This window comes from Lissotriton vulgaris, chromosome 9, assembly GCF_964263255.1.
Source record: "Lissotriton vulgaris chromosome 9, aLisVul1.2, whole genome shotgun sequence".
In the NCBI taxonomy this organism is placed as follows: domain Eukaryota; kingdom Metazoa; phylum Chordata; class Amphibia; order Caudata; family Salamandridae; genus Lissotriton; species Lissotriton vulgaris.
In genome coordinates this window covers 248683479-248710345 of record NC_141697.1, presented here as the reverse complement: position 1 = coordinate 248710345, position 26867 = coordinate 248683479, and the positions used below count along the sequence as shown (strand labels likewise).

The window sequence follows — 26867 nt, the reverse complement described above, 5'->3', positions numbered from 1 at the left end:
AGTTGCGGTAGCCCAGTGATTGCTTCTATCTCATTCTATGCCAATATGTATTCCAATGCTTGTCTGGGAAAGTATTTCCTTTCTTCCACCCACTCCCATAAATATTGAGGAGTCTCTAAGAAAAAGGATTTTCGGTGAAACGTAACCTTTCACTTGGCTGGGTACGGCAACATGTATTTAATTTGCATTGCTCTTAATCTTTTTTTTCATATCGGTGAAGGATTTGCTTTGAACCTTGTTCATATAATCTGGAAATATCTAGTGTTCTGATGCTGCACAGTGCACATCTGGGTTTTGGCATGCCATCCGAAGAATAGTGTTCCTTCCAGTATAATTGGGTAGACTGATGATCATTGGTCATGGGGAAATGGGGGAGCCCTGCGGGGTGAGTATGCTATGCGCACGCACAAGCATAAAGCAGGATTCAGTTTAGAGTTCAGTGTCAAGAATACAAGATTTTAACCAATTTGTTAAGGAGTACATGGCCTTGCACCCTCTGCCCCCTCAGGCAGCCCCACCATCCTGAGTTTGTTCTTAAGTGACCTGATTTCTGTGTCTTCCGTTTTTGGTTCAAGATTGCTTTGCAGTCTATTGATTTCTTTTACAGACTTGGTCTCCACATCTTCCAGAAGGAGATTCTCTGATCTGCTTCTTTCATACACAATACACAAGTTTCTCAGATCCTGACATAGAAGAGATAATTCCTCACCCGCCCTTTAACCTTTTCATCTAAATTCTTGTGTGTGTCCTTGATTACTTGGAGTATCGTCTGTAGGAGCATCGTCTCCCATCAAAATGTCACCCCTAGCTCCTGCAGGCAGAATGATCAACTTGACAAATCTGTCACTGTTGCCTTTGTTTGATGCAGCAGGAACTTTGTCTTTCACCATTATTGTCATAACCCTTAACCTTGAAGGGATTATGACAGTAATGGTGAGCCTTCCACAGACTCCGGCTGCGCGACTCCTCTTATAATGGCTAGGCCTCGCTCCTCCATGACCCCTCTCAGGCACCTTATCCACGTGCTCTCCTCTGCCCCATCAACTGCTGCCGAATTTCACATGCCTAGGACGTCGGATAGATTATACCTCATTATTTTAGTTATGCTGCATATTAGGGACAGGATGGTGAAGGATTTTCAACAACCTAGCACGGGGCTCTTTCATTTTGTGGCTGCCATCATAGGTCATCAATCCATGCCCCCCCCCCATTACAGCTACTTCGGAATTTCCCCGCACACCTCAACCCATGTTTCCGTCAACTAAGAAGTTTATGCTGTAAAACAAGCACTCCGCGTTAGTGACTGAACTTAACTAACAACTAAATCTTAAAGTATTTGGTTTATTTTTTTAGATCCTTGATCATAGTATATCCTGTTATGGAACCAGAATACTGTGTGTGCACCACATCTCCGTTACCAAGGCAAGAGAAAGATGTGGATGATCACCCTGCTGCATTTTCGTGTCCCTATCTTCCGCTTTCTTCCTCTACTTTCCTTCTTTCTCACTTCAGACCACCAAAAACATGTTCTAATTAACTAGAAACTCATTATTCTCCAAAGAGTCTCTAAATTCATGCAGCAAAAAAATGCTCTATGATCAGTGGAGGGTTAGTGCAGGTGAGCCCCTGAAATACTTGCCATTCAGCTATACTTTGCCAGAAACCAGAGAGCAATTTCTATCACTGCCGCATTTTCTTGGCTCATCATTAGATTTGCAAGGATTATGGATGATCTCGAGGTCAGTAAAAAAAAAGAATGTTTTTTTCAAGCTTAGTTGTTTTTTCTCTTTTGCCTGACTAACCGAATCATTTTGTATCTGTCTCTGAAGTGCACTATCATGGTAATGTTTTTAAAATGTTTTTATATATTGTATGCGTTGAGTAGCCCTGAAGAGTCCCGGATGGGACGAAACACGTTGGTTATAGATTAAGAATAAAGTAAAAGAAATTTCAGAAAAACATCGGAGTCTTGGCATTCTGTAATTTCTTTTGAATTAATTTGGAAATTTCTGCATGATTTATTCACATGTGGTCAGTATAATTGAAAAACAATCTTTTGTGCTGGGTCATGTACATTGTAAATATTGTTATGGATCTTCACCTGCTGAGAAGGTTAAGATTACTGATCTTCCAGACTCGTGCACCTTTTTCTAACTTTGTTAAAACCTACTTTGATGAGAAGTGCCTCAGTCTCTTTGTAAATCAAACATTAAAAAAAATGGAGAGCCCAAGAATTTTATTGATATGAACCGATATGTCTAGCATGCTATATAGACCTAAATGTCCCACTGTTTCTACATGTTGGTCATAAGCTTATGACGTTAACATCTACTTCTAGAGTAGTCACTACATTTTATCCTGTTTGTAGATTCTGAGAAACGTATTAAAATGAAAGAAGACAACCAAAAGCTTTATCGCAGAGCACAGCGGCATCTAGAGAAGAAAGAAAAAATACAGCGACACAATCGCAGACTTGGTGATCTGGTGGACAAAAGAAATAATGATTTAAGAACCCAGCATGCGCAACTGGCAGATCTTCGGCGGTCCCACATATTGGAGCTAACGTCTTTTATTTTCCCTGTTGGTGAAGTAAAAACCATAATTGGGTAAGTTAATAATCTGAAATTCACGATAATCTTGGTTTTCAAGGCTTGGTTTGTGGTTTCTGCTAGAGAATCGTGGGATCTGTCCTAGCAGATCAATAGAGGCATAGCATGGTGTATTTCTTTAGTAATGTGTATTGGACTATGACTCTTCCTGATCAAGTAATAAATCCTTATATGCTTTAGATCTTCCTGTGGGTTAATGCCCAAAAATGTGTGTTCTTCTAAGAAATGAATCCCAGTTTAGGGCAGATGAGGTTGAAAGTGATGGGGACATGCACTCATTTTGCACATGTGATCCTTTCCTTGCATTTGCGTTATTTTTTTTAATCCTTTGTGTTTGCCGATTAAACTGCAACATCACCTCAATGATGATCTCAAAAACATTAGACATAAAGGCATATGTAAGGTCAAGCTTCTGCTCTTGTAACACATAGGTGTGCTGCTTCCCTGTACACCCAGCAGAATCCATCTTTCTCACTTCTAGAACTAATCGCATAGTAGCCTTCAGAACCCAGAATACAAATTATGGTATTGTTTTGGTATACTTTTGTAGGTGGTCAATGGGGAATACTAAGAATGTGGAATCCAAGGTGTCTCAGTGATGGGGATTGAATAGAAGCCCCTATCTTAAGCACAGCAAAGTTTCAACATGATTAGTGTGAGGCAGGGGACCACTTTAGTCGGTGAGTAGACTGAGTACTCCTGGCTCATTCTGTGATACCGTATGGTAGGGGACTGTACCAGGAACAGCCTACCAACCCAGAGTCTTGTAGAACAGAAGCAAGTGCGTTATTCTTTTACTATATATCAGACTAGGTACTAAGTGAAAGCATTATCCATCTGCTTGCTTGTAGTGCGGGCATTGGGCCAAGGCATTCACTGGTTCCACAATGCAGTCTAATCTTTGGTTTATGCAAAATGGAAACAGTTATTTGATCAGTTATTTTTTCTGGGTTCAAAATCCAATGATGCCTAGTGGAGGCTATCCATTGCACGTTGCTTCTGAACCAGCACATCATGGCATGCTTTAATGTGCTGATGGACACCAAACTGTCAGATTGACTCCAGCTCTGTCTCTAGGGCCACCCACACAACTTCCATCTCCTGTTCTGGAAAACAGACATTGGAGGAACTGACTAATGTATTGCCAGAAATGTCCTCAGTTGTTTGTGAGAGATCCGCTCTAACAGCTTCCTGATTATGTGATTGTTTTCCTCATATATTAGAGGATTTGTTCTATGTGGTAGAATCTGAGGCTTGCAGATGATTGGTCTCAGGTTCCTTTTATTTAATATTTTTTGCGATGGAGCAAGGTATCGTGAATTAGATCAGTGACTTAAGCAATCAATTTTTTCCGAAATGTAATGCATTAACCGGCTGAATCCTTAGTTCCCTCAGGGATTCGGAAATTTCTAAGATTTCCTCTTTGGTTTCTGTCTTCCAGATCAGCCATTTCTCTTTGTAAGTGTAGTGCCCTTGTGATGTTGGAGGAGAGGTATTTTATCGTTTTAGTATTTAAGTCTTCTAGTGAACTAAATCTAGCTTCAGTAGTTTTGTTGTTTAGTTGTTTCATAGCGGATCGTTTAGCCACAATTTCTGATTGCATTAGGTCTGTATTGATTTTGGTTGATTAGGCAAGATCATCAACTTCGAATAACTTTTTTCAAGATCGTATCCATTGTATTATTGATGTTAGCTTTCCCTTTGATGGAGGAATCCAGTTTGGGTGGATCTGCTTTGGGGCATTTAAGGCCGGTATGGATTTCTTTGACTAGCATGCCATATATAACAAACCAGTTTTTAAAACATTAGTGAGCTAAACTTTGTTGATATGTCGGTATGAAATCAGAGATTTGGATGATCTCTAAAGGTTCTGCTCGGAGACCTGCGAGCACTGAGAGCTGATGGCAGAATCTTGTGCTGACAGATGATCGAATCCTGTGGGTGTACGCTTGCTCCTGAGTAAGAGGTTTAGACGCAGGTGGGGCAAGGATTTTGGAGATGGCACTACATTGTGCAAATCCTCTAGATATTATTGATAACAATAGAGAGAGACTTCTCATCTATTTGCAGTCTTAGATTGGGATGTGATTGCTACAATACCAGGAAATGATGCATTGCCATATGAGAATAATTATACAGCTATCCTCTTGTGGGACTTGGCAAATCCGTAGTCAATTAGAAGGATACACTTCAGTTCTGAGTAGACACATTAGATGTAACAGCTTGTTTATGCAAAGGCTCCTGTGTTGTGGCCACATGTTCTGGAATCTGCTTTTCACCAAAAGGACAGATCTTACCAACACATCTTCCTCAGGCCGAGGCAAAACCCACCACTCCCCTTAGACAAGGTAATAATACCAATCCAAACATATGGAATATAACACATATGACATTTCATTCATACACCACTTCAAGAAGGGCAGGCCGAATGCATTAGTCATGGCAGACCACCAAGTAACAATAGGATACCAAAAATAAAGTGCAATATATATATATACTTTGTGATAGATAGCGTTCCTTTTAACAAAAGAGGTGGTGACAGAGAGAAGCCGTTACGCCGACTCGAGACCAGGTACATAGTGCAACTCGAGACAAAGACCCCAAAGGGGCTTAACATTTGCGAAGATTTATACCATTTTTTGTAAATAGATCGTCGCAATATGGTTACCTGTCTTTAGTTCCCTGGTGTGTATTTTGGGGCCAGGATTCATTATGAAATGTTTATTTATGTATTTAATAGAGTCGTTAGTCAGACATTTTTTAACATATTTAATACTCTATATGTTTTTAATGGTTTTAGATCGTATTTGTCGTAATCGTTGTTTGGCCCCTAGTGAAGGTATTTATACCGATATTAAATGGGCTTCAGTAACAAAGATTAAGATATCTAATGATCCTGACTTAAGGATTTCAGTTAAAGGAAAAGATGGTGACCACTTTGAAAGGCTCAGATGTGAGGAGATAGTCCTTATACTACTCCTTAGAACGTGTCTGCATTAGTTGTTATAAAGGGCTTTATCTTTGTTCTCTTTTGTATCTCACCACGACCACCGGTAGGGTCAAATGGAGTGTTTGCAGTATTTGTACAGATATTAATGCCGAACTTGGAATTTTATCCTGCCCAATTCTCCCTGCCCTTTACACAGATTATTTGTGTTTTATATTCACGATACAAACTCCCGGCTGGGAGTCCACATAGCACTTTATTATGCACTTAAGAGATTAATTTGCACTGCTTTTGTCATTCCATGGAGGTTTTCTACAGAGGGTGCAGTGTTGCTAATTCAGGCACAATGAACATATATTGTTTTTATTGACAATGTGAACAATGTGTAAGCGTTTTTGTATTTGTACAGCAAGATGAATTATTCCCTAACATCAAATTTGTATATATTGAATTATGTATATATGGAATTTATAGGAAGTGTGCTCTTTAAATCAATGTTTAAGGTACATAGGGATGTTAGGCAGTACTCGGGGAAAAAATAGGGGGTCTGTCTTCGCATTGTGAGTCTGCCTGGATTGACAGTCCCACAATAGTCTGTTGTTGACTTCCATGATTTTATGGTGATCGGGATTGGTGGAGTTGTTATTTAAAAATGAAGGGGATTGTGAGCACTTGATACCAGCGAGCAAGGCGACCGGGATAGCCGAAACGCGTTTGGTTGAGCACAGCAATGCACAGATAAAAATGTTCAATAAAGATACCATCGGCTGCTGATTGATTGAAGAGTCCGTCTCTCTCGTCTTTGTTGGCGTGTGAAAACGGCGTAGAAGGTGGAAATTGGATATATATATATATATATATATATATATATATATATATATATATATATATATGTAATAATATACGAAAAGAATATGAACTAACGAAAAGAAAGACGACAAGATATAGCAAGAATAGAAAATAAATAGTAAAGAGTGTGGTTAGAAACACCTCACCTCTCGCCAACCAAACTGAGGTGAGTCTGGTACGGCAGCCAGGCGAGAGTTCAGTCTGGACACAACGTTCCAACCGAATCCACAGCAATACGTCTATTCTGTGGCGAACTTCCATCTAGCCCGCGGAGGCCCCTTGCTTTAATACTGTTTCAATCATGAAGCTAAGCTTCTAGAAAGCCTCGCCCCTTCTCATAGAGTTAACCAGGCTGACACGTACCAGTTTGTGTCAAGGCCAAGACAGAAGCTGACCAAGCCTCTGTATTTTGTCTTTGAGGCAGAGTTTGCACATTCCTTTGATAACCTCCAGTTCGCTCTGGTCTGTGAGGTGCGAATAACAAGTGAAGAGCAAAAAATGCCCTCCTCACCTTGTTGACGCTCAGAAAATGGCGACAGTCAAGAAAATGGAGTCAGTTCTGCAAGCGCTGTCATGCACGTAAAGAAGCTGAAGCAGAACAGAATTAGTATGCAAGGTAACATGAGATCATGTCCAATCAAATAGCAAGCACTGCCGTAAAGCAAGATAAAGTAAAGAACAAGATTGACAGAAGACTGTGTCAAAGTCGATAGATCACAAAAGAAAGGGACACTGCCCTATTTTATAACTATTCTCACTAGGCAAGCATATGCAATATCATTGAATGAAATAACACACTACAATTCATCTAAGGTGGTGATAGTCGACAGTCATCATGGGGTACTAAACCACACCAGTGGCCCATTTAGTACACCACCTACCTTGGATCAAGGTCATGAAGTATTTTTTTTGTATTGAGATTTTATTGAATTCACAAAAGCCAATGAATACAATGCGGAATGCAAGCAGCAAAAGTATAGAAGATTTATACAATTGTCAAGTGTGATACATATGAATCCAGCAATATAAAGGGGGAGGGGGAGATGAGCCAGTATAACAGGCAAGCAAAAAAAAAAGCGAAGTGGAGGGGAAACGAGTAATACAGTATTAAATTGTGCACCCTGCATTGCTGATTCTGACCTACAGGAAGGTGAAAATGTGAGAAAAAGGACTCACAAGATAAATGAGGTGAATTGGCTTGTGATCAGCAGGTCATCGGTGCACTGCCATTAAGGGACAAAGAGTCTCTAGAACTTCCAGAAGATCCAGTGTTGTCTTGGGTTATTCAGGTTCTGGCAGCTCTGCAGGCTGTGCTAGGCCACGTTTATCTCTGTGAAGTCTTCTTTTCCTGTATTTTTACCATATTGTCAGTATGTTCAGCATCTTGTTGGTGTGTTGAAGTCAGATCCTTGGGATAGGTTCAAGCATGATCAGGCGGAGCTGGAAGAAGGAATAACATAGGGCAAAGCAGAAGAGTCACAATCCCATGTTCCTCTCCGTCCAAGCCACACCCCCATTTCAGGTTCACTTTGGCTTTAACGTATGAATTACTTACCTTCAGTAATGATGTATCTGGTAGATACGATTCTAGCCACAGATTCCTTCACGTGGAATTATCCCCAGGTGTGAGACTGGATTCGGAAACTTTTTTGCCACAGCATCCCTGCGCGCCGGGTGACATCACGTGACTCCGCCCTGGCGTCGTCAGCGTACGTGACAGCGAGGTCACATAAGACCCGCCCCGGCGCGCCTACGCCAGTTTTCTTAGGAGAACTTTTCCGCACCACAATGCGGAACCACCAGATAAACTGTGGGAGCATTGGAACAGTGTGCGAAGAGCAGAAAAGTGGAAAACAGTGAATCACCACCAGAGAAGTGGCAACACCGCAGAAACTAAAAGCAGGGAAAGAAGAAGGATCAAGCAGAGCCCTGCGCCGCACCCTAACAGCAAAAAAAAGCCTCCCAACCCTGTGCCCCCATGGAACATGCCTGAAAGTCATGGCACACATAGTAAACCACCACCCTCCACAAGGGCAAACATGGCGAGGTCACTTAGCAATGGAAGGAAGGGAGGGGAGGGAGGAAGGGAAAGAAACAATCTCCCCTAAACCTGGAGTAACCAGAGCAGCAGGGCACCAAGGCACCGGAGCACCAGAACACCATCCTCCCAAGAACCAAGGAGTAATGAACCGCCCCTAGACGGAGCCACTCGTCCAGAACAAGGAAGGCACTCACGGGAGACACAGCCCCCCCCCCCCCCCCCCTCACGGAAGGCGAGTACCGAAGACCAACCCAAGGGTCCTAGCAGAGCAGGGGACGAAGGGCGGGCGCAAAGGAATCTGCGTCTAGAATAGTCTCTACCAGATACATCATTACCGAAGGTAAGAAACTTGTACATCTGATAGAGACTACTAGCCGCAGATTCCTTCACGTAGAATAGATACCCTAGCAATACCGCCTGGGAAGGAGGGTTTGCGAAGGACCCCACCAGCCAATACAGAACAGGGACCCGCCTAGGGGTCCTGAGCAGCGGACCAGGGAGAAACTTGGCCCTGCCAGGCAATGGGAACCCCCACAAGCAGAACCCCACCGACCCAAGAGAGGTAGGAGGGAGAAAGGAGAAGGGAAAGAAGGCGAACACACTCCAAAAGGAGAGCCATCTGCCAGCAGGACAGCGCTGGCAAGCAAGTCGCCAGGAGCAAGAGGAGCAACTCGAGGTCTTTGAAAGGAGAATAGACAGTGCCTGGCAAGGGATAACCATGAGCACCCCAGACCTCAGGACAGGAGGAGAAGCAGCCCAGGCACACCACTACGTGTGACCGCTAAGATGACTGCAAGCAGCAAGAGCAACCGCACAACACCATGGTGAACAGGCACCCGAAGGCGACCAGAATCCCCAAGCAGGGCGTTAGCCACATAACAGCTACCACTACCCCACATGGATACGGTAATTCCCAAACTATGGGAACCCTCTTTGGAAAAAACTTCTGCAGCAGAGGAAAAAACAAAAGAGCCATTGGGAAAAAAAGACCCCTGCGAACGGCTTGACAAGCAGCCCAGCGAAGCAGAAGGCCAAATCTGAGGCCAGGTCCAAAAGGGCTGTCCAGCAGCCAACAATGCCAAAGGCCCGAGAGGATGCAGTGGACAGAAAAACACACTCCAAAGCTAGAACAAGCAGCATAAGAAGGCCCAGAAGCAGCCCAACTCACAAGTCGCTGAGGAGGAGATGGAGGACGATCAGGTGGAGGAGAAGGAGGAGTGCGGAGTCCCGCCAAGAGTCTTTGGATGGGGAGTCGGCCGGGGCATGGAACAACACGGTACCCTGAAATGGCAGGTCAGTGAGTCGCTCTCAAATATTCTCAGGTAATACTCCGCCAGAAGCCAAGCATGGCGTCGGAGAGCGACCGAGGAAGCCATGGCCTAGCCCAGCACTTCTGAGATGTCCAGGGCAGAGCGGAGAATGAATGCCACAAGCTCCCGGCCATCCGCCGCATGATGCCGCAAGTCCACCAGACCAGGCAGCCGAGTCCCTCAAACAGGAGGCCCTAGCCAGAACACACAAGGTGTTAAGGGCCTGCAGGGCAGCGCTGGTCGAGGCAAACATGTTACACCCCCAAGAGTCCAGCGAGCAGGCCTCCCGGGACGGCGGAGTCAGCGGTGGAGGCAGGGAGTGAAAGGGGGTGCGCAAAAGGGGGCTGGCAGCCGAGGGGTGAAGGGACAGACACTCCGGGTCACCTGGTGCCGGTGCAAAAGATGTTGAGGGACCGGGTTCCCTGAGGAAGGACGCCTCCAAGCAACCGTCAAGGAAGAAAAGAGGGAACCTTCAAAGGGGAGTAAGATTTCCCTCCCACCAGAGCCCTGGTGGAGGACCTCCAAGAGGTGGTCTGCCGGAAGATGAGCCACCGGGTCGCCCATGCGCAGGATGCCCACAGCCGTGGACACCGCGTGAGCGAAGGCCGCACCCGCCTCCGTAGGGCCCTGCGGTGGAGAAAGCAGCTCCTCCGTGGGCGACAGCTACAAACTAAGGCGGATGTCCCCAAGGCCAAGCTGGACAGGTAGGGGCCAGACGTGGAAGCCAGGGGAGCCGAAGAATGAGGGACCTGCCGCTCTTCCGACGCACACCTCTGCCTCATGAAGGGCGGGGAACCACCCTTCGACTCCTGTGAAAAAGGCACCACACGTTGGCCAGTCTCTGGAGAGGACGACTCCAAAATACAGCCTGCCTCCGGGAAAGAAGGAGCGTCCAAAGACTAATCCGCGGTACGACCCCTACGCATATCCGTGGAGTCCACCGCCTGAGGCAGGACGCCCTCCGGCGTCACTGGACAAGAGTCCACTAAGTCACCCCGCACCGGAGACCGGAGTGGGACAGGAGTCGAACCCGCCCCGGGTCGGCGCCGAAATCATGCTGACCTGATCCCCGTGGAGGTAAACACCTGCATGGGGGAACGAGACGGCCCTGGGGAGTGACCCGAAGCCCTCCGCCAGCCACTGCCCAGAAGGAGGCAGAGATCGCTCAGCACCTCCTGTGGTGGCGCCAGAGATGATTCAGCCACCACCTTGCCCTCCGAGACAGCCGCCTGCGGTGAGGAACGAGAGGGGCTCGGAGAGGGATGGGGGGAGTCCTCATCCGGCCTCGACCCGGAGCAGGACGAGGAGCCCTGTAGCTCCGCACGGACCAGCTGCTGCCAACGCCGTAGCTGTGTCACTTCGGCCTTAGACAGGACCACCTTGTCACAGGACCGAGAGGGGCTCGGGAATGCGACCCGAGCCCCGGTGACTTCCCGCGACGTCACAGGGACTCCCGCAGGAGTTTGCGGCGAGGCAGAGATGCCGTGGCATGAAGGAGGTGCCCCAGAGGAGCCGCACCCCAACAGCACCACATCCTCCAAGTCTGGATCTGAGCCAGTCGAGCCGGAGCCGCTGACGGCACTGTGGAGGGCCCCACTCAAGGCAGGGGAGCCGCCAACTCCCCAGCGAGGCCTGAAAAGCCACCATTTGGACTCTTGACGCCCCAACACCGGGAAACGGTGGATAGGACGGTACGCGGGCCGCATCACCCGCGGAGAGTCCACACCCCCGGCAGGTCGGACACCAGCCCCTGTGGATAAACTGCGACACTTACCCATCGGGGAGCGGCGCTCACGCAACATCGAAGAAGGGCGACGACGACCATGGCCGTACCTGAAGCAGTCTGCTGAAGTAGACCATGGGGAGGACGCCGACCTGGAAAGGCGCGCCGAGAGGAGTTTCATCCGGCACTCCCGCCGCGACTTCGAACCGTCGGCACTCTGGACAATCAGTGGAGCAGTGATCCACCCCCAAACACCACATACAAATGAGGTGAGGGTCCGTCGCCGACATAAGACGCCCACAAAAAGACCAAGTTTTGAAGCCCAAAGGCATTCGTACACTGTTACACTAGAGAAAGGGGAAGAAAAAAGGGAAGAAAAAAGGGGGCCCCAAACAGGCCTGAAGGACCGGATCCGCGTTTAACGCGCAAAGGAAAAAACTGACGTAGGCGCGCTGGGGCAGTTCTTATGTGACCTCGCTAACTTCACGTACGCGGACGACGCCTGGGCGGGGTCGCGTGATGTCGCCCCGGCGTGCAGTGATGCTGTGGCAAAAAAGTTTGCGGATCCAGTCTCACGCCTGGGGATAATTCTACGTGAAGGAATCTGTGGTTAGTCTCTATCAGATATGGAAGTACAATAATCAAATTCAACCAAGATAATTGGGACCAAAGTTATATTCCTGTAGTAATTCAAATAGGAACTCTTACCCACATAGTAGACTGTTTTTTCTGTATCAAGGTTAGCCACTATATTACCATTTTCAAGAAGTGTTTGAAATGGGTCATACATCCATAGGTTTGTTGTTATGCTTCAGTCCAGCATGAATTCAGTTTTGTGCAGATGGTCCAACAATTGTATCACCATCACGAGTCTCCTAGATATTGCTGTACTGATTATTTTAATGTTGGTACGAATCGTTGACCAAGGTCTATAGTATTTAACATCTGTCTGATATTTACCCCACTTAGTCACAATGATTATCACTGCCCCTTGCATGGAACTGGGCAGTCAATTCAGTGCCTCGCCTCAGACTTCCATTAATTTTAATCAGCCGATGTGGAACATTTTGGGAAAAATTCAGCTGGTAGCTCATCTATCCCTGGTGTTTTGCCTGCTGTTTCATCATCAGTGAGTAACTCAGTTCTTCTCCCAACAGTGGTTCATCTAACACATCCCTCAGCTCAGAGGCAGTTAGGGCAGATATAGTTGTCAGGCCATGTCATTGATCTTGATGTATTGTCCTGTCTGTGCCTGCACTGTTGTCTTGATAATGGATTAGTGGTCTGTTTGGAGACCAGCAGTTGCGGTGTAGACAATATCCCTTTTCTTTCCATTTATAGAGCACCTATTTGTGAAGCATCATGGGTCGGGGCTGGAGCAAAGAAGGAAGCTTTACTGTCAGAATATCTGGAAAGCCTTCATTTGGGGGGTATCTGCAGACCTCTTAGGTTTGGTCAAAGTGTGGCTCTAAACTGACCAGATATGGAATGAGGGTTCCCAATTTCCCTCTCTGTGGTTGGATCTTGTAGAGTTAGATTTCTCTTGTACACCAGTAGGGCCACTTGCCGTGGCAGCACTGCTTCCAACATTTGTTATGGCCATATCCTTACACTAGATTTTTAGGTTTCACCTGCACAGCGCTGTGCAGTGCTGGTGAAATCAAGTGTATTTAATATAAATCTTAAAAGTGACTTCCATCCTCCCTCGCTTTTCATTGGTTCCTGTGCTTCGCATTTACTCTTCCTTCTTTTCTATTGGCTGTAGCAGACTATATCCTGTTATTTCCTCCTATTCTTTTCTGATCAGTCTTCCAAAGCTCAAGTACTCCCTTTCATCCAAGTTGGTGGAACTTCTTTTATTCAGTTTCTCTTTAACTGCGTTTTTAGTTTAGGTTTACCTTATCGCTCCCTGCCTAAACACATTTGAAGCATGCTTGTAATCTCTCCCTGCACGCATTTGAAGCGCTCTTGTTGTCTGCATGTTTTTCACAGCGCCTACTCCGGTATGTGAAGCTCCTCCCTTTCGTTTACTTGTGAGCCAGCCTTGTATTTTCTGGAAAGCTTTGAAGTTGGACCCTTACATCATGGGGTGCAGTTGCTTCCTTGTAAGAAAGTTTTACTGTGGATCTGCAGCCCCACTGGTCGTCTCGAATATGGTTCTCCCATGGGCACCCACTGTTGCAATGCTGCTGGCTGTGAAAGCTGTACTGAACAGCTTGTGGATTACGGTTGATGCCCGCACAGCCACGGCTCACTTGTCCAGCCTTGTGTCTGGCCCCGCACCCTGTCTTCTCTCCCTCCCTGGCCTGGTACTTCTGACTCTGGGTTGATGGGAGGTCGTATTGTGTGGATTAGACAACAACATTTTGAGTTTGTTGTTATATGTACATATATCCTGGCATAAATCGACATCGTATTTCTCAATCCACATCTGTGCTGATGATGCGTCGCGCAGCTGCGGTGATGTGTCTGTTCCAAGGAGCTGCAAGGTTGTGGTGCTGAGCCCAGCCTAGTCATCAAGGTTGCTGTCGATGAGGGATGTGAAGGCTTGTGCAGAAGATGAGTTGTGCAGCAGCCGTTCCAATGAGACAATGGAATGCGATGTGTGTTCTGATCCAAACAGCAGCTCTGTCTCTTTTCTAGTCTGGGTTTTGTCCTACAGCAGAGGAGATGTGCCAGTTTCACTGGATCCACAGAGGCTGGCAGAACACCTTAAGCGTACTTCCAAGGGTCCAAGACTGGGGTGGAACCACTTGGCTGGGTAGGCTCACAGATGGCAGAGTCCAGGTGCAAGGTTGTTGGAAGCCTGTTGTGTCCCAGAGGCTTTAGATAAGGAGGTCAGCCAACTAGCCTTTAAAGTCACTCTAGGTTCAAGAGATACAGGTCCAGTCTTTCTTACCCAGGCAAGAGGGTAGCAGGTCAGCACAGCAGGCCGGTAGTCCATCACAGTAGCAGTCCATCTGATTGTCAGTCTTTTCAGTAGCACAGCAGTACTTTTTTCTGACAGAGTATCCACTGGACCAGAAGATTACTGAAGCGTTGCTGTCTGTCGTCCAGTATTTATAGCCAGTTGTGCCTTTGAAGTGGGGAAAAGCTTCTAGAGGCATGCCTCTGAAGTGCACAGTTGATTTGCGTTCGTAGCCCTGGCCCCAGACTAACTACATGAGATATGCAACCCTTTGTGTGGAGGTGGGACACAGCCTATTGAAGGGTGGGTGGGGAGGGGTTGGGTGGGGTGGGGTGGGGAGGGGTTGGGTGGGGTGGGGTTGAGCCCGGCTCCACCCTCCCATCCTGCCAGTGATGGTCCATCCAGGCACACCTAAGCTCCATATTGTTGTTGCTGTCTAGGAGAAATACACAAAGTCAACTGTCAGCTACACCCAGTCATGTGACCCAGAGTCAGGTTGCAGGCACAACATGGCTAAGGCAGGAACATGCCAACTTTCTAAAAGTGGCATTTTCAAAACTGTAATTTAAAATCTGACTTCACCATAAGTCAGGCTTTTTCATTACAATTTCAAAGACCCCAAACTTGAATTTTTACCTGCTCCCATTTGAAAAATTACAGCTTATTTAATGTAATAAGGTAACTCCAATTCTATCCCATGGGAGAGTGCAGCCTTGCAATAGTGGAAAACAAATTTGAGTTATTTGCTACCAAGACATTCGTAAAACCTAAAATGTGTCCAACGTTTTATAGCTACATTGCACCCTACCCTCTGGGCTATCCAGGGTGTATCATGGGAGTGACATATATGTATTAAAAAGAAAGTTTTGGGACTGGCAATAGATTGATTTTGCCAGGTCAAAATGGCAGTTTAAACATCTCAGGCCAGCAATTGCAGCCTGTGCGTGTGCAGTTTTATAGTGCTTCTCAAGTGGTTAGCACAATCAGTGCTGCAGGACCATTTAATTTACAGGCCCTGGACACATGTAGTGCATTTGACTATGGTCTTAAAAGTAAATTAAATATCCAGTTGGGTATAAGGTAATCTTACCATGTTTTAAGGAGAGAGAACAAGAACATTCCCACTGGTTAGCAGTGGTAAAGTCCCTAGTCCAGCAAAAACGAAGCCAGCAAAACAGGAGATCTGAATGCAAAATATTAGGGGGAAAGCCACACCAAGGATGCCAGTGTAACAATAAGAATGTATTTTCTTTTTCATTTCAGAGATCCTGCTGATGTATGCTGTGAGAGTGACAATGCAATGACCTCTAGCACTATAAGTAAACTTGCAGAAGCCAGGAGGACAACATATCTCTCTGGGCGATGGGTTTGTGATGACCACAATGGAGACACTTGCATTAGTATCGCAGGGCCCTGGATAAGCCTTCCCAGCAATGGAGACTATTCAGCCTATTACAATTGGGTTGAAGAGAAAAAATCCACCCCAGGACCTGGTAAGTATTATTTTTTTTTTTAAAACAATATTTAATTCTAAGACTTTGACTAATAATGCATCTGACAGTGGTGGAATCTATATCAACTTCTTAAAGATGTTAAATTCAGAATGTGTATTGAATTCTGATAAGTAGTTTTACATGTACAACACAAATTATTTCCAAATACAATTTTACCTCCTAATCCGCGCTGCAGTACCAGCTGCCTTTCCCACAGCTCATTCCAACGACGAGACCAGAGGCATGATCCTGAACATGCATTAGCTTTTAACATGACTATTTAGGGTGGGGCAAACGCTACTAGTTTCCCTACCTAGGGCGGTCTTTTGAGGCATGGCAGCCCCAGGCAGGGAAATCGCTCAGTGGCCCTCAAATCCATAGAGGATACTCCATGCACGTCACTGTCTTTTATTTATTTTTGTTTTTTATCAGGATCAATCGTCCACATTTGAAGTTTATTCTTGAAAAAACAAACAAGTTGGTGAAAGAGGCTCATCAAACTTGGCACAAATTTGACAAAGCTTTATTCCCGTCAATGGTGCTGAAGAGGTTCCATTGAACACAGTAAGATTTCCCCGATCCCCTCTCCCTTTTATGGCGAGCAACTCTAAATATGGTGGATGGTCTTCCGCCAGATTAGCCGAGGCTTCACACACTAATGATCACACAGGCCAGACAGCTATTTTCCATACTTTAATCTCTCGGAGTGAGTATGAAGCTCAGGGTGACATTGTCAAAGATTCATTGTCATTTGTTGGAGTGATAAATAAAAATAATTTGAAATTGCATAATTGATTTTTTTTTTGTTCAAACTTCTCATATATATTTATATTATTTATAAGGCGCACAATACAAAGGAAATATTCCAAGTGCCTTTGACATTATGCATGCTGATAACGTCCTCTATTGTTTATTAATTACTCCTTATGTAATGCTGGATGATTGTAGTTTGTATATCTGTATGCTGAAGTTTCACATGTAATTAACTTTTTTTAAGTCTCATTATAATTTTCAAGATTAGTAATGTTACAGACATATATTCACAATATGCTGTCGTCATGGTTTTGTCTTATTTCCTAATTCTTGCCCTTCTCGTAATACTTTCATTTAATACAGTATATACCTACACTTCACAAGAGCACCTCTGGTGTATGACCCACCTTGAAGAAACTCACAGGACATCAACCTGTCCATAATTTCAGTAACTGTCACTCTCTCTAGACTAGCTCTGAAGGGAATATCCAGTTCATCTTATCTGTGGTTTGCTGGTATTCTCATTAAATTAGAAACATTAATGTTTTTGTGTAGGAGTGGAAAAGCTGCCCCTGGTGCTTATAAATTAATTCCTGTAGCACACATGCTCTACAAACTTGATAATCTTTATACAAGATGCATTTTTGTTAGGTGCTAAATACAGGTAAGATGGCCACAATAATACAAAAAATTTAGTAATGTATTTGCTGACATGTTTTATTTATTTTAGAAATGGAACACAATAATCCTGCTTATACCATCAGTGCTGCGTTATGTTTCGCCACTCAACTTGTTAACATACTGTCTCACATACTTGATGTAAATCTTCCAAAGAAACTGTGCAATGGGTAAGTACTTTCACACCTGCTACCTATAAAACTGTTTTATATCTGATTCAAAATGCACATTTTATAATGTAAATGTAGACTTGTATTGATGCACTCATTTCAGATATCCCACAGACGATTTTGATCACTGATTTAGTGTGCCAGCTAATATTTCTGTACATCTGACAAAATGTTTCTAATTGACGCTCCGGTGCAGGGACTGTCGGTATGAGTGGAGAGGCCTGATTTGACAAATTGGTATCAATATTTACCTGTCATTCTCTACTAATTCGACAGTCAAAGCAGAAGCAATGGAATATAGTCTTGAATGAGCAACCAAATCTGTTAGAACATAGTCAAGGGTGATTTCCCCCTCATGCACCACATCCGTGGGATCTGAGGCAGGACCTGTAATGGTGCCAGTTTTGCATTTCGATATAACATCTTAAGGAGCAGTACTATAGCAATAATTGAAGTACTAATGCCACACACTTGGGTACACTAGCAAAGTACTATGTCAACACACAATTCTCCACAGTTTGTTTCAGTTCTCCATAACATCACATTTGAAGATTAAAGAAATTAAACCAATCGGGCAGGCAAAGCATAACGCCTACTGTGATATTTCTGGTTACTGTGAACATCTTTTGACACAGGACACTTGTACCCTTCATTACACTGACTGCTACCTATCCTTGCCACAGTCCTTACATAATGAGTTTGAGTCCTGTCCAGGACTTGTGCAACTATGCTAGTCCTTTTAAATGTAATAAATATTTAGCCCCCTCCCGTGCAGAAATACTAACCTGGTCACTTAACCGAAAGTCCTGTTTCCATTATCCAAACAGTACCACCATTGTCAAAGACACAGATTGCACACAAGGGTGGAAACACAGTACTGTGATGGGAATAGTAGGAGTCAAGTGCTAAGTAATCCTAACATTAACACTTCAACTCTCTTCCTCATTAGAGTTTCTACATTGTGAGGAATTAGAAAGCTATGTCAAGTCATCCAATGACACCCTTAAGACATCATCCTTGAGCCTTGCATTACTCAGGTGGCTGTTGTCTTTTTTTGTGGTGTTGTTCTTTATTGGGAGTAAAATATGCAATACAACAGGAATAAAGCCTGGTCACCCCGGTGCAAAAAGGCTCCAGGCTGGTTATACAAATGGTAGCTGTCATTGAAACATCAGTGGTCTGAAACCACAGGGCTCGAGCTAGACAACTGTTGTCTTAAGCCATATTTTGGAGCCATTTCTTCCCACAGGAGGACAGGATTTGCCAATGACAGCAAAGGCCTGGAGTACCACAAGATACAATCCAAATAGAGTATGAATATAGGAGTGTATTAGCAGGTAGATAATTAGCCAACCTCCAGCCTTGTGAAGGTCAAAGATCAGAGACCTCTTCACCGAGGAGATATTCACCCAAACCAGAAATGGTCAGTCAGTAACCGAAATATAAGTTAGACAGACCAAGAATATGGCACCTAAGTGAGAAGCTTAGCTAAAATTCTGAGCAGCTTAAACGACATGGTAGACACCAAACTATAATAACAAGAAATACTGCTGAATAAGAACGCAGCCATAACATATGCTTGATTTAATTTTCCTGTTTCCTTGGCCTGACTAGAGTGGCACGGCCAGACCTGAAACATAGACTGGATCAAATCCACCATAATACTGACCATATAGAAGGTAAAACCAAGAATACCATCTCAATATTCTGTGAGAAACCTACACGATCAGTTAGACAGCAATGTCTATCATTCACAGGATGGCCGCTCAGACTGCAGTATATTCACAGAACAACAAACAACATGAGAACCAAGTGAACATTGTGATCATGTAACTATCATGTGAACTATCAAAATATTAATACTAAAAGCCAGGATATCTCCAGGCCACAAGCCCACCAGGGAAAAAATGGATTCAAAGCACTACCACTGTTGAAGGACAGGCACTCCAAGTGTCTGAAAATATACTAATAGGAAGGTCCCAGATGCCAGAGGATAACAAGTACTTGCTCAGAAAAGGTTTCAATTAAAAAGTAACTCTCACTGTGTCATGCTAGGATTAGTTCTATAGGGCAAAGTCCTTCACCATCCCCTGGAGTGTGAGGTTTCACTGGGAACTTGGCTTGTACATGCCTGCTGGTCACCTCAAGCACACTACCCTTGCATCTGGACCCCCCCCCCCTTTAAGAGCACGTCCATCGACAGACTTTCTTTTCATTCCTATTGACTAAATTGAGTTGCATGTGCCCACTCCCATAGATAAACACAGCACATCTAGTGCATGAACCCGATCCCTGAAGATAAGGGACTGGATTTCGGATGTAGCAAAACAGAACCCTATAGTTTTCTTTTCTTCTTATTTGCTTTGGCTTTCTGCACTCCTTGATGCGTGGTACCCCAACACTCCAGGGGATGGTGAAGGACTTTACCCTATAGAATGCAGTCCCGCTCAGCAGTTATACTTACCGGCTTCTTATTTTCTCTCTGTAACTCCTGAGAATGTTCCTACATGAAAGCTTTGGCCTAGAAGGCAGAAGACCCCAAGGAAAGAAAACCCACCGAGCAGAAGAGACCTTTTTAATATTCTTGTTATCACGCTCCACAATAAACCACACCAAAATTGAGCCGCACATTAAGCCTCCAAGATTCTTTTTCTGCCTGTCCCTCTCACAAAGATATTGTCTGCTACTTCCTTCACCAACAACTATGAGGACTGGCTTACACCTCTTTGCCTAGAGTTGGCTGCAGCGGCAGCATAACTACAGAACAGAGAACACACTTCATTATTTTGAGTCCCAGCCAGGTATATGGGGCCCCCTTTGAGCCCCTTCACACTTATCTGCTCCAGTTCCTGTCTTGAAAGTAGCGTTCCTGGTCGAAATCACTTCTCAGGTGTGTAAGCAAGATTCAGGCCCTCACGCTAGAGAAACCTTTTTTCAAGGTCCATGCTGACACTGTATGCCTAATCCAAAGTTCTTGCCTAAGGTGGTCTCTTCTACACCTCAATCAAATTATCAAACTCCTGATGTTCTTCCTATACTCCCATTCGTTAGTGGAGAGTGCTCTGCAAACATTAGACCTAAAAAAGGCCTTTCTGTATAAAGTTGATGCAACCAGAACCTTTCATTAGACCCAGCAAGTATTGGGGGACGACTCCAGATACTGCAAAATGCTGCAGCCTGCCTAGTGCTTAGACTCCCAAGAAGAGCCAACTCCAGAACCGCCCTGGAGGCCCTCCACTGGCTCCCAGTGAAAAAAAGAATAATGTACAAAGCCCTCCTAATATGTCATCGGATCCTTTGGCATAAAGCTCCCGGCTATCTGGCAGGTCTGGTTACCTGGTATGAACCACGCAGATCGCTTAGATCGGGCGGCATGGGCACGCTTGTGACCCACCGCTATAGGAGAGAAAAAATGGGAGGTCGGTCCTTTAGAGTGGCGGCTGCCATAGGGTGGAACAAACTTCCCATCAGTCTCCGCCTGGAGCCTTAGGAAACTATTTTCCGACGTCAACTGAAAACTCATCTGTTCTCATAGTCTACTTTAATGTCCTCTGCCTCGCACTGTCCTCTTCCCTGGCGAGTTTTTCTTCTCTTTTAGCGCGGGGACACGCCGGAATGGCGTTACCATGCGCTCTATAAATGTCTTCATTATTATTATTATTATTAGGGAATATAATAGATGAGGAAGTTAAAATTCGTGCAGTTCCCAACTACAAGAAGTATGGCATCACAGCACTGAAACTGTCTTTAACCCAAATACTCAGGAACGCATATCTGTTAAGTGTCGATGCAGAATGACCTATGAAGAGTAGATTTGGATGGGGTCTGTGACATTCCACAATGTAGTCCTCCGGACGTGTCGTGGTAAACATGTTGCAAGTGATATGCCAGTCAGTGATTATATGGGAGATGTAGAGTTCTTCATTCTGCATTTATTCAATATACCTGATCTTCAAGTTTTTTATCTTGTTCTTTTTCTCAGATTATATTGGATATCTAGAGAGACTTTGCATGGGCATCTTGTATGTATTAGTCTCTGGCTGTCTGAAGCAGTTTGTGATCTGGTGGCTGTTGTATTTCAGTGTAGCAAAGGTGTTGTCTAATGATGAAATTAAATGCTGCTCCGAGGTCTGAATATTAAAGAGCCATATAAAGTTTTTTTTGTTTTTTTACAATTTCCTTACCTGGATGGCAAATGAGTTTCAAAGCTTACTGGCTGAGACCGGCAAAGAATGGCTGCTAAGTTTGGATTTGTTAAAGCAAGGTACTCAAATTTTAGGAGTGTGTTGAAATGAAGAGAGCAGTGGGTTTGAAGGTCCTTTTGGAGGACTCTTGGCCTGCTTCTTGGGAAAGCTTGGTGTATTGAGGGTTCAAGATGTAGGAGTAGCAGGTATCCAGTTGTACTTTGTTTAGGGGGAGTTCTGGTGCATCTAGCTAAAGTTTCTTCATGTAATCCTGGTGAGGGAGAAAATGCGCAGTTGGGGCTCGAACTCTGTAAGGAGAACCTAGGTAATGGAGTAAGATTTCGAGTGTATTCATGGAGGATTTGACTACTATTGGAGTTGCAGAGTAAGGTCTGTATTTAGGCTTTTTACTGTGTCTGTTGTGGGAGTGGTGCCTCTTCTTCGTCTGTGCGCCAAGATAACATCTGTATTAGTGGCCATTTTCCACATTTGAGGATTTTGGTTTTGTCAGAGTTAAAAATTGACATGATTAGCAATCATCTAATCTGACATCAGTCAAACAAATCATCAGTATCACAGGCTTGCTGTAATTGAAATCCAACGAATGTTCACAAAGCCATTTCCTTCAACGGAGTAGCATTAGATCTTTGCACAAATCACATTCAAAAGATTGACTCCATTCTGGCTTATTTATATGTTGAAGGGGAGATGATTGTGCTTGAAAAAACAAAGTTTAAAGGGATTTTACGCTTGGGTTTTACTCTTACAAAACCATTGAAATTAAAAGTTTAAATTACTTGAGCTAACTATAACTTACTCCCCCGCAATGCACTGCTTATGACCCCACATATTACCTCACTCAGATATGGTCTGTTGGTGCTGGCATCGATGTGGTCTGTCAGAGCAGCATGTTTGGTGGTCCTGGTCATTTGGTGGTACTGTCTCAGGGCGAATTTGAATGTTCTCCTATCCGTATTGTCCTGGTCATTCTCTATGTGTGCTCCAGTTGTTTGCAGTGGCGTTTCTGAGTACATTTGTGTTCTGACTGTTTGACAAAGCAAATAGGTCTGGCTTACTTAAAATGATACCCATTTATGTTACTTTACATTTAAAGTAATTCACTGAAAAACCAAAGGTTAAAGTGACTCTATAGTTAAGTTATAGTAAGAATATCTTGATTTACATTTTTTTTAAACTTCGAAATGAATGGAAAATACAGAAGTTATGATGACGTCATGGTCAGATGAAAATGTCAGTAAAAGCTTAACATTTTAAACTCAAACAGCAACAAAGTTCACCTGTTACAGTTAACTGAAGTAAATATAACTTGCAGCCTTGCTGTACATTGCTTATGACCTCTTAAAACCTCATTCATGATCTGTTCTATTACACCATTAAAAACCTCACAGAGGACCTCTGAAGTGACATTGTTTATTTCAGCATTGCTTGGTGGAGGCGTGAGATATAGTTACTTCAGTTAACTCAAACTAGTACATTTATGGCAGCTTTTTTTTTAGTTCATCATGTTAAATTTTTATTGACATTTTCATCGGACTAGAATGGCACTTTGTGATATCTATCTATCTATCTCTCTAAAATCCACTTCTAGGTTTAGAACCAAGAATGGCACTCCAGGCAGTGTGCAAAAGTATTTTCCAGACGGAAAAGCAAAGGATCAACATCCTTCAGCTGGGATAGCCTTTGTCACTAGGCAGACATGTTAGGTTAACTCTAATTTAAACAAGCCGTATTATTTCAAACATGTGTGACGGACTGGACGCAGTCTCAAAAATATGGGCGCCATCTTAGACTGTAATAATGCATATACAAAGCATATGAACGTGGGTATACGCAAACATGCATGGTAAACATAATTATACTGAGCCAGTGTGCGAACTGTAAATTCAATATTGCCCCTTACCTAAATCAAACAATTTGTACATGCATGATTCAAACTAAATTCAGACAAACCTTGTGCAAAATGCTAAATCACACACCATGCTTGAGCGAATGACGGACCCCTGTCTATGGTGACATACATTCTGAAAACTTGTTTTGCAGGTCATAATGCCCAAAACAATTGAAGATGTGTTTACTTCTGTTTTTTCTTTCCAAACTTGTGCTTTACAGTTACTTAGTTGGTGGGTTTATAGATGTCTGCTCTCTAAGTCTTAACTTCTTTACCTTGTGCACTGAAGTGCTGTTTTGGTGGCTATGAGCGATGCAAGTTCTTTGCTCAACCATTTACCTGATCAGAAGTAAGTTAAATGTTAAGGTGTGGATTTTTGTACAATGTCAATGTTGAATGCTTTAGACAGAAAGTCATGGAGTGTTGCTGAAAGACTTCGAAGATGGACTCCAGTTTGGGGAAGATGTTCTTTAGGCAGTCCAGGATCAAATAGTTTCAAATTACATCTTTTGTATTGGAGAGGAGGCTTACTTGGAGTTGCACCATTTTGGAATTGTGATTTTGAAAGGAGAGGGAGGTGTTCACTCCATGTCAGTGGCAGAGTTTGAAGGTAGTTATGTTGGTGGTAGTCACAGAGATTTTGCTAAGGGTGCAAGGAGTGCATTGGATAGTTGTGAGCTGTGTGAATTGTAAAACTCAAAGTATTATAATTAGTCCTTTGTTGTTGGTTGAACCAGTTCTTTGAGCCTTGTGGTAAAATTGGGAGAGGATGGAGATTAAAGGGGGAAAATACTGTTAATTTAGGAGACAGAAGTTCATCATGCCTACCTAGTGCAGGGATTAGAGCCATTGATTTTCTATTACAATGACTCTAATGTTGCAGGTTTACTCCCTGAAGGTCAGGTCTGCCATGCCATGTTTATTTAATCCAGTAGTTTGAAATGAAAATGTTGCCTTCACTACTTGGTTCCCCTGGGGAATGCTGCTTTAAAGGCACTGAGATTCGGGCCAAGGAGCATTTAGAATGAGGTGCCAAAAACACAAGCTATGGAGGAAGTCCATTTTGTAGCAGTAGTGAGGAGCCCTGTTATGTTATGCACCATATGTCAACATTTTATTTTCCAGCAAGATGATCCTTACTGGCTAAAGTGGTTCAACAAGCACATTGTTTCCCCAGCTTTCTTTGCAAGCCTTTGAACATTTCCTGCAATACATTTTCAAAAAGACATTTCCCCCAAAGAAATAGCATTAAGTCTTTGCATATATCAGAATGTCAATATCCTCTTCAGTGAAGTTAGGTAAAGGAATCTTCTGAGATGCCTTAGAGTTGAGACAAATACTCCTACTGTCACTTTTACGATAAATAAAAATCTGTCCCATCCCACATTTCAATCTATTACCAATTTTCCTTTGTTTGGAGCAATAATAGAGAAGGAAGTTTCTTCCCAATTACAGAATCACATCCTCAAAAATAACACAAAGGGGGCGTGGCCAAGATGGTGGCGGAGTAGGACGCCTGTTCGGTCCCTCCAGCTCCGCGATCTTCAAAGCTTTGTTTAGCGCCCTACTTACTGCCCATCCACGCCTGAAACTGTGCTGGCGTGCTCCAGAGGGTATTGAGGCGCTGTCCGACCCCCTTCTCTCCCCGATCGGCCGAGAGCGAGGTGTGGCGTGGTGCGGCCTGGTCGGGTGACGAGACGAGTGCTACCCGGGCCCCAGCACGGGACGCCTTCGGAGGAGTGCGGGTGCCCCAGTGGCCCTGAGGTGACGACGACGGAGGCACGGAGGGCTGCGGTCGTGCGGCCGGGGGTAATCGGCCACAACTGACCAGACGGCTCTGCAGAGGAGAGGGCGTGATCGCATACAGCCGGATTAGGCCGGAGACGCCAGGGCCTGGAGACATCGAGCAGCGGAGGCGGCGCTCCCCGACGCCAACCCGTTCACCTCCATAGCGGGCAAGGAGTATACGTGTGGGGATCCGGGGGGTCCCGCGCGGGCTGCTGATCGCCGCTGCGGGCCCCTGAAAGCAATCGTCCACGACGAGGAAGCGGAGGAGGCATCGGGAGTGACGTGACATTGAATTGTTATTACACAGCCCATCAGCCGACAACATGTGGTCCGGCGGCGTAAAACATACACTTGAGCCTTGATTTTAAACTTTGAAGGTGTACATAGTGCGACCTGAAAAGAAACATTTAAAACCCTTAACTGAGACCAGTAGATTTTGACGGATGGTACACAAAGAATGTGAATATTAACAAACATAGTATTGTGTCTGGAGCACTGAGGACCGCACCCAACAATACAACCATCTCACTCGTGCTGTGTGTTATTCGCCGGCTCTTCCTCTGAAACATCCACCAGAGTGTTCAGGTAATCTGTCAGATAACACCAAAAGTCTTTGGGTCATCTCGGTATGGTCGGTTTCAGGGAACCGTTCCAGCATTGTGCAATTTGTCTTTTGGCTAGCAGCAAGGAGATCATACAGAACTTTCGATTGGTGGATTTAAATTGTGAGGTTATGCCCAGTAAGCCAACCCTTATATTGCATTCAATTTCCGTATCCAGCATGATAGAAAGCTTGCGGAATACCTCTACCCAATACAACTGGATGTCGAAACAAAACCAAGCCAAATGCATGAAATCTGCTCCCTCTCTACCACATCTTTTGCATCTATCATCGTTCTGCAGACCAAACCTCAACATGCGTGCAGGTGTATAGCCTGGTGAATAAATTTATAATGTATTATTCTAAGGTTACCATTAGGAGTGAGGATACTGATCAGGGAACATGTCTGTTGCCATTCTTGCACTGTCAGTGCGGAGTCTAACCCTATGTTCCATCTCTCCATGGCTTTCTCAGTTGTGTGTGGTAGTTCTGCCTGTACTGCTGTGTATAGTCGTGAGACTAGATGTGACGTGTCTTGGGATGTGATGATCAGCTGTAAGGCAACCAAACTCTCTGGTTCATCGGGGAAGGAAGGATAGTGTTCTCTCATAGCTCGTTTCAGCCTATAGTAGGTAAAGTGAAACAACTGAGATTTTTTTTGTATATAAGTTAGGTCAGGGATATCAAGGAATTTGTGGTCATTAAAGAGATCACCCAGATGCACCATTCCCACCCGTTGTAATAAAGATATCCCCACCTTTTCATTGGGGAACGATAGTGCCTGATGGTGTGATAGTGGCAGTGCTGAAGCGTATAGAGGCGTTTTGTGTGTGATCTGGTACAACCTGTGCCATGCATTGATAGTAGTGTCCACTGGATTTATATCTTGTGCGTGCAATGGCGG

At 44.5% G+C, this 26867-nt stretch overlaps 1 protein-coding gene across 1 annotated transcript in view; it reads left to right on the top strand.

Annotated features, from left to right (window-relative positions):
• ATG14 (autophagy related 14) overlaps window positions 1–26867 on the top strand; it is a 233042-nt gene that overhangs the window by 97398 nt on the left and 108777 nt on the right. The window contains exons 5-7 of the mRNA XM_086937445.1: window positions 2369–2606; window positions 15651–15880; window positions 17364–17481. Of these exons, the coding sequence (XP_086793571.1) occupies window positions 2369–2606; window positions 15651–15880; window positions 17364–17481 (586 nt within the window). The remainder of the gene's footprint in view (window positions 1–2368; window positions 2607–15650; window positions 15881–17363; window positions 17482–26867) is intronic.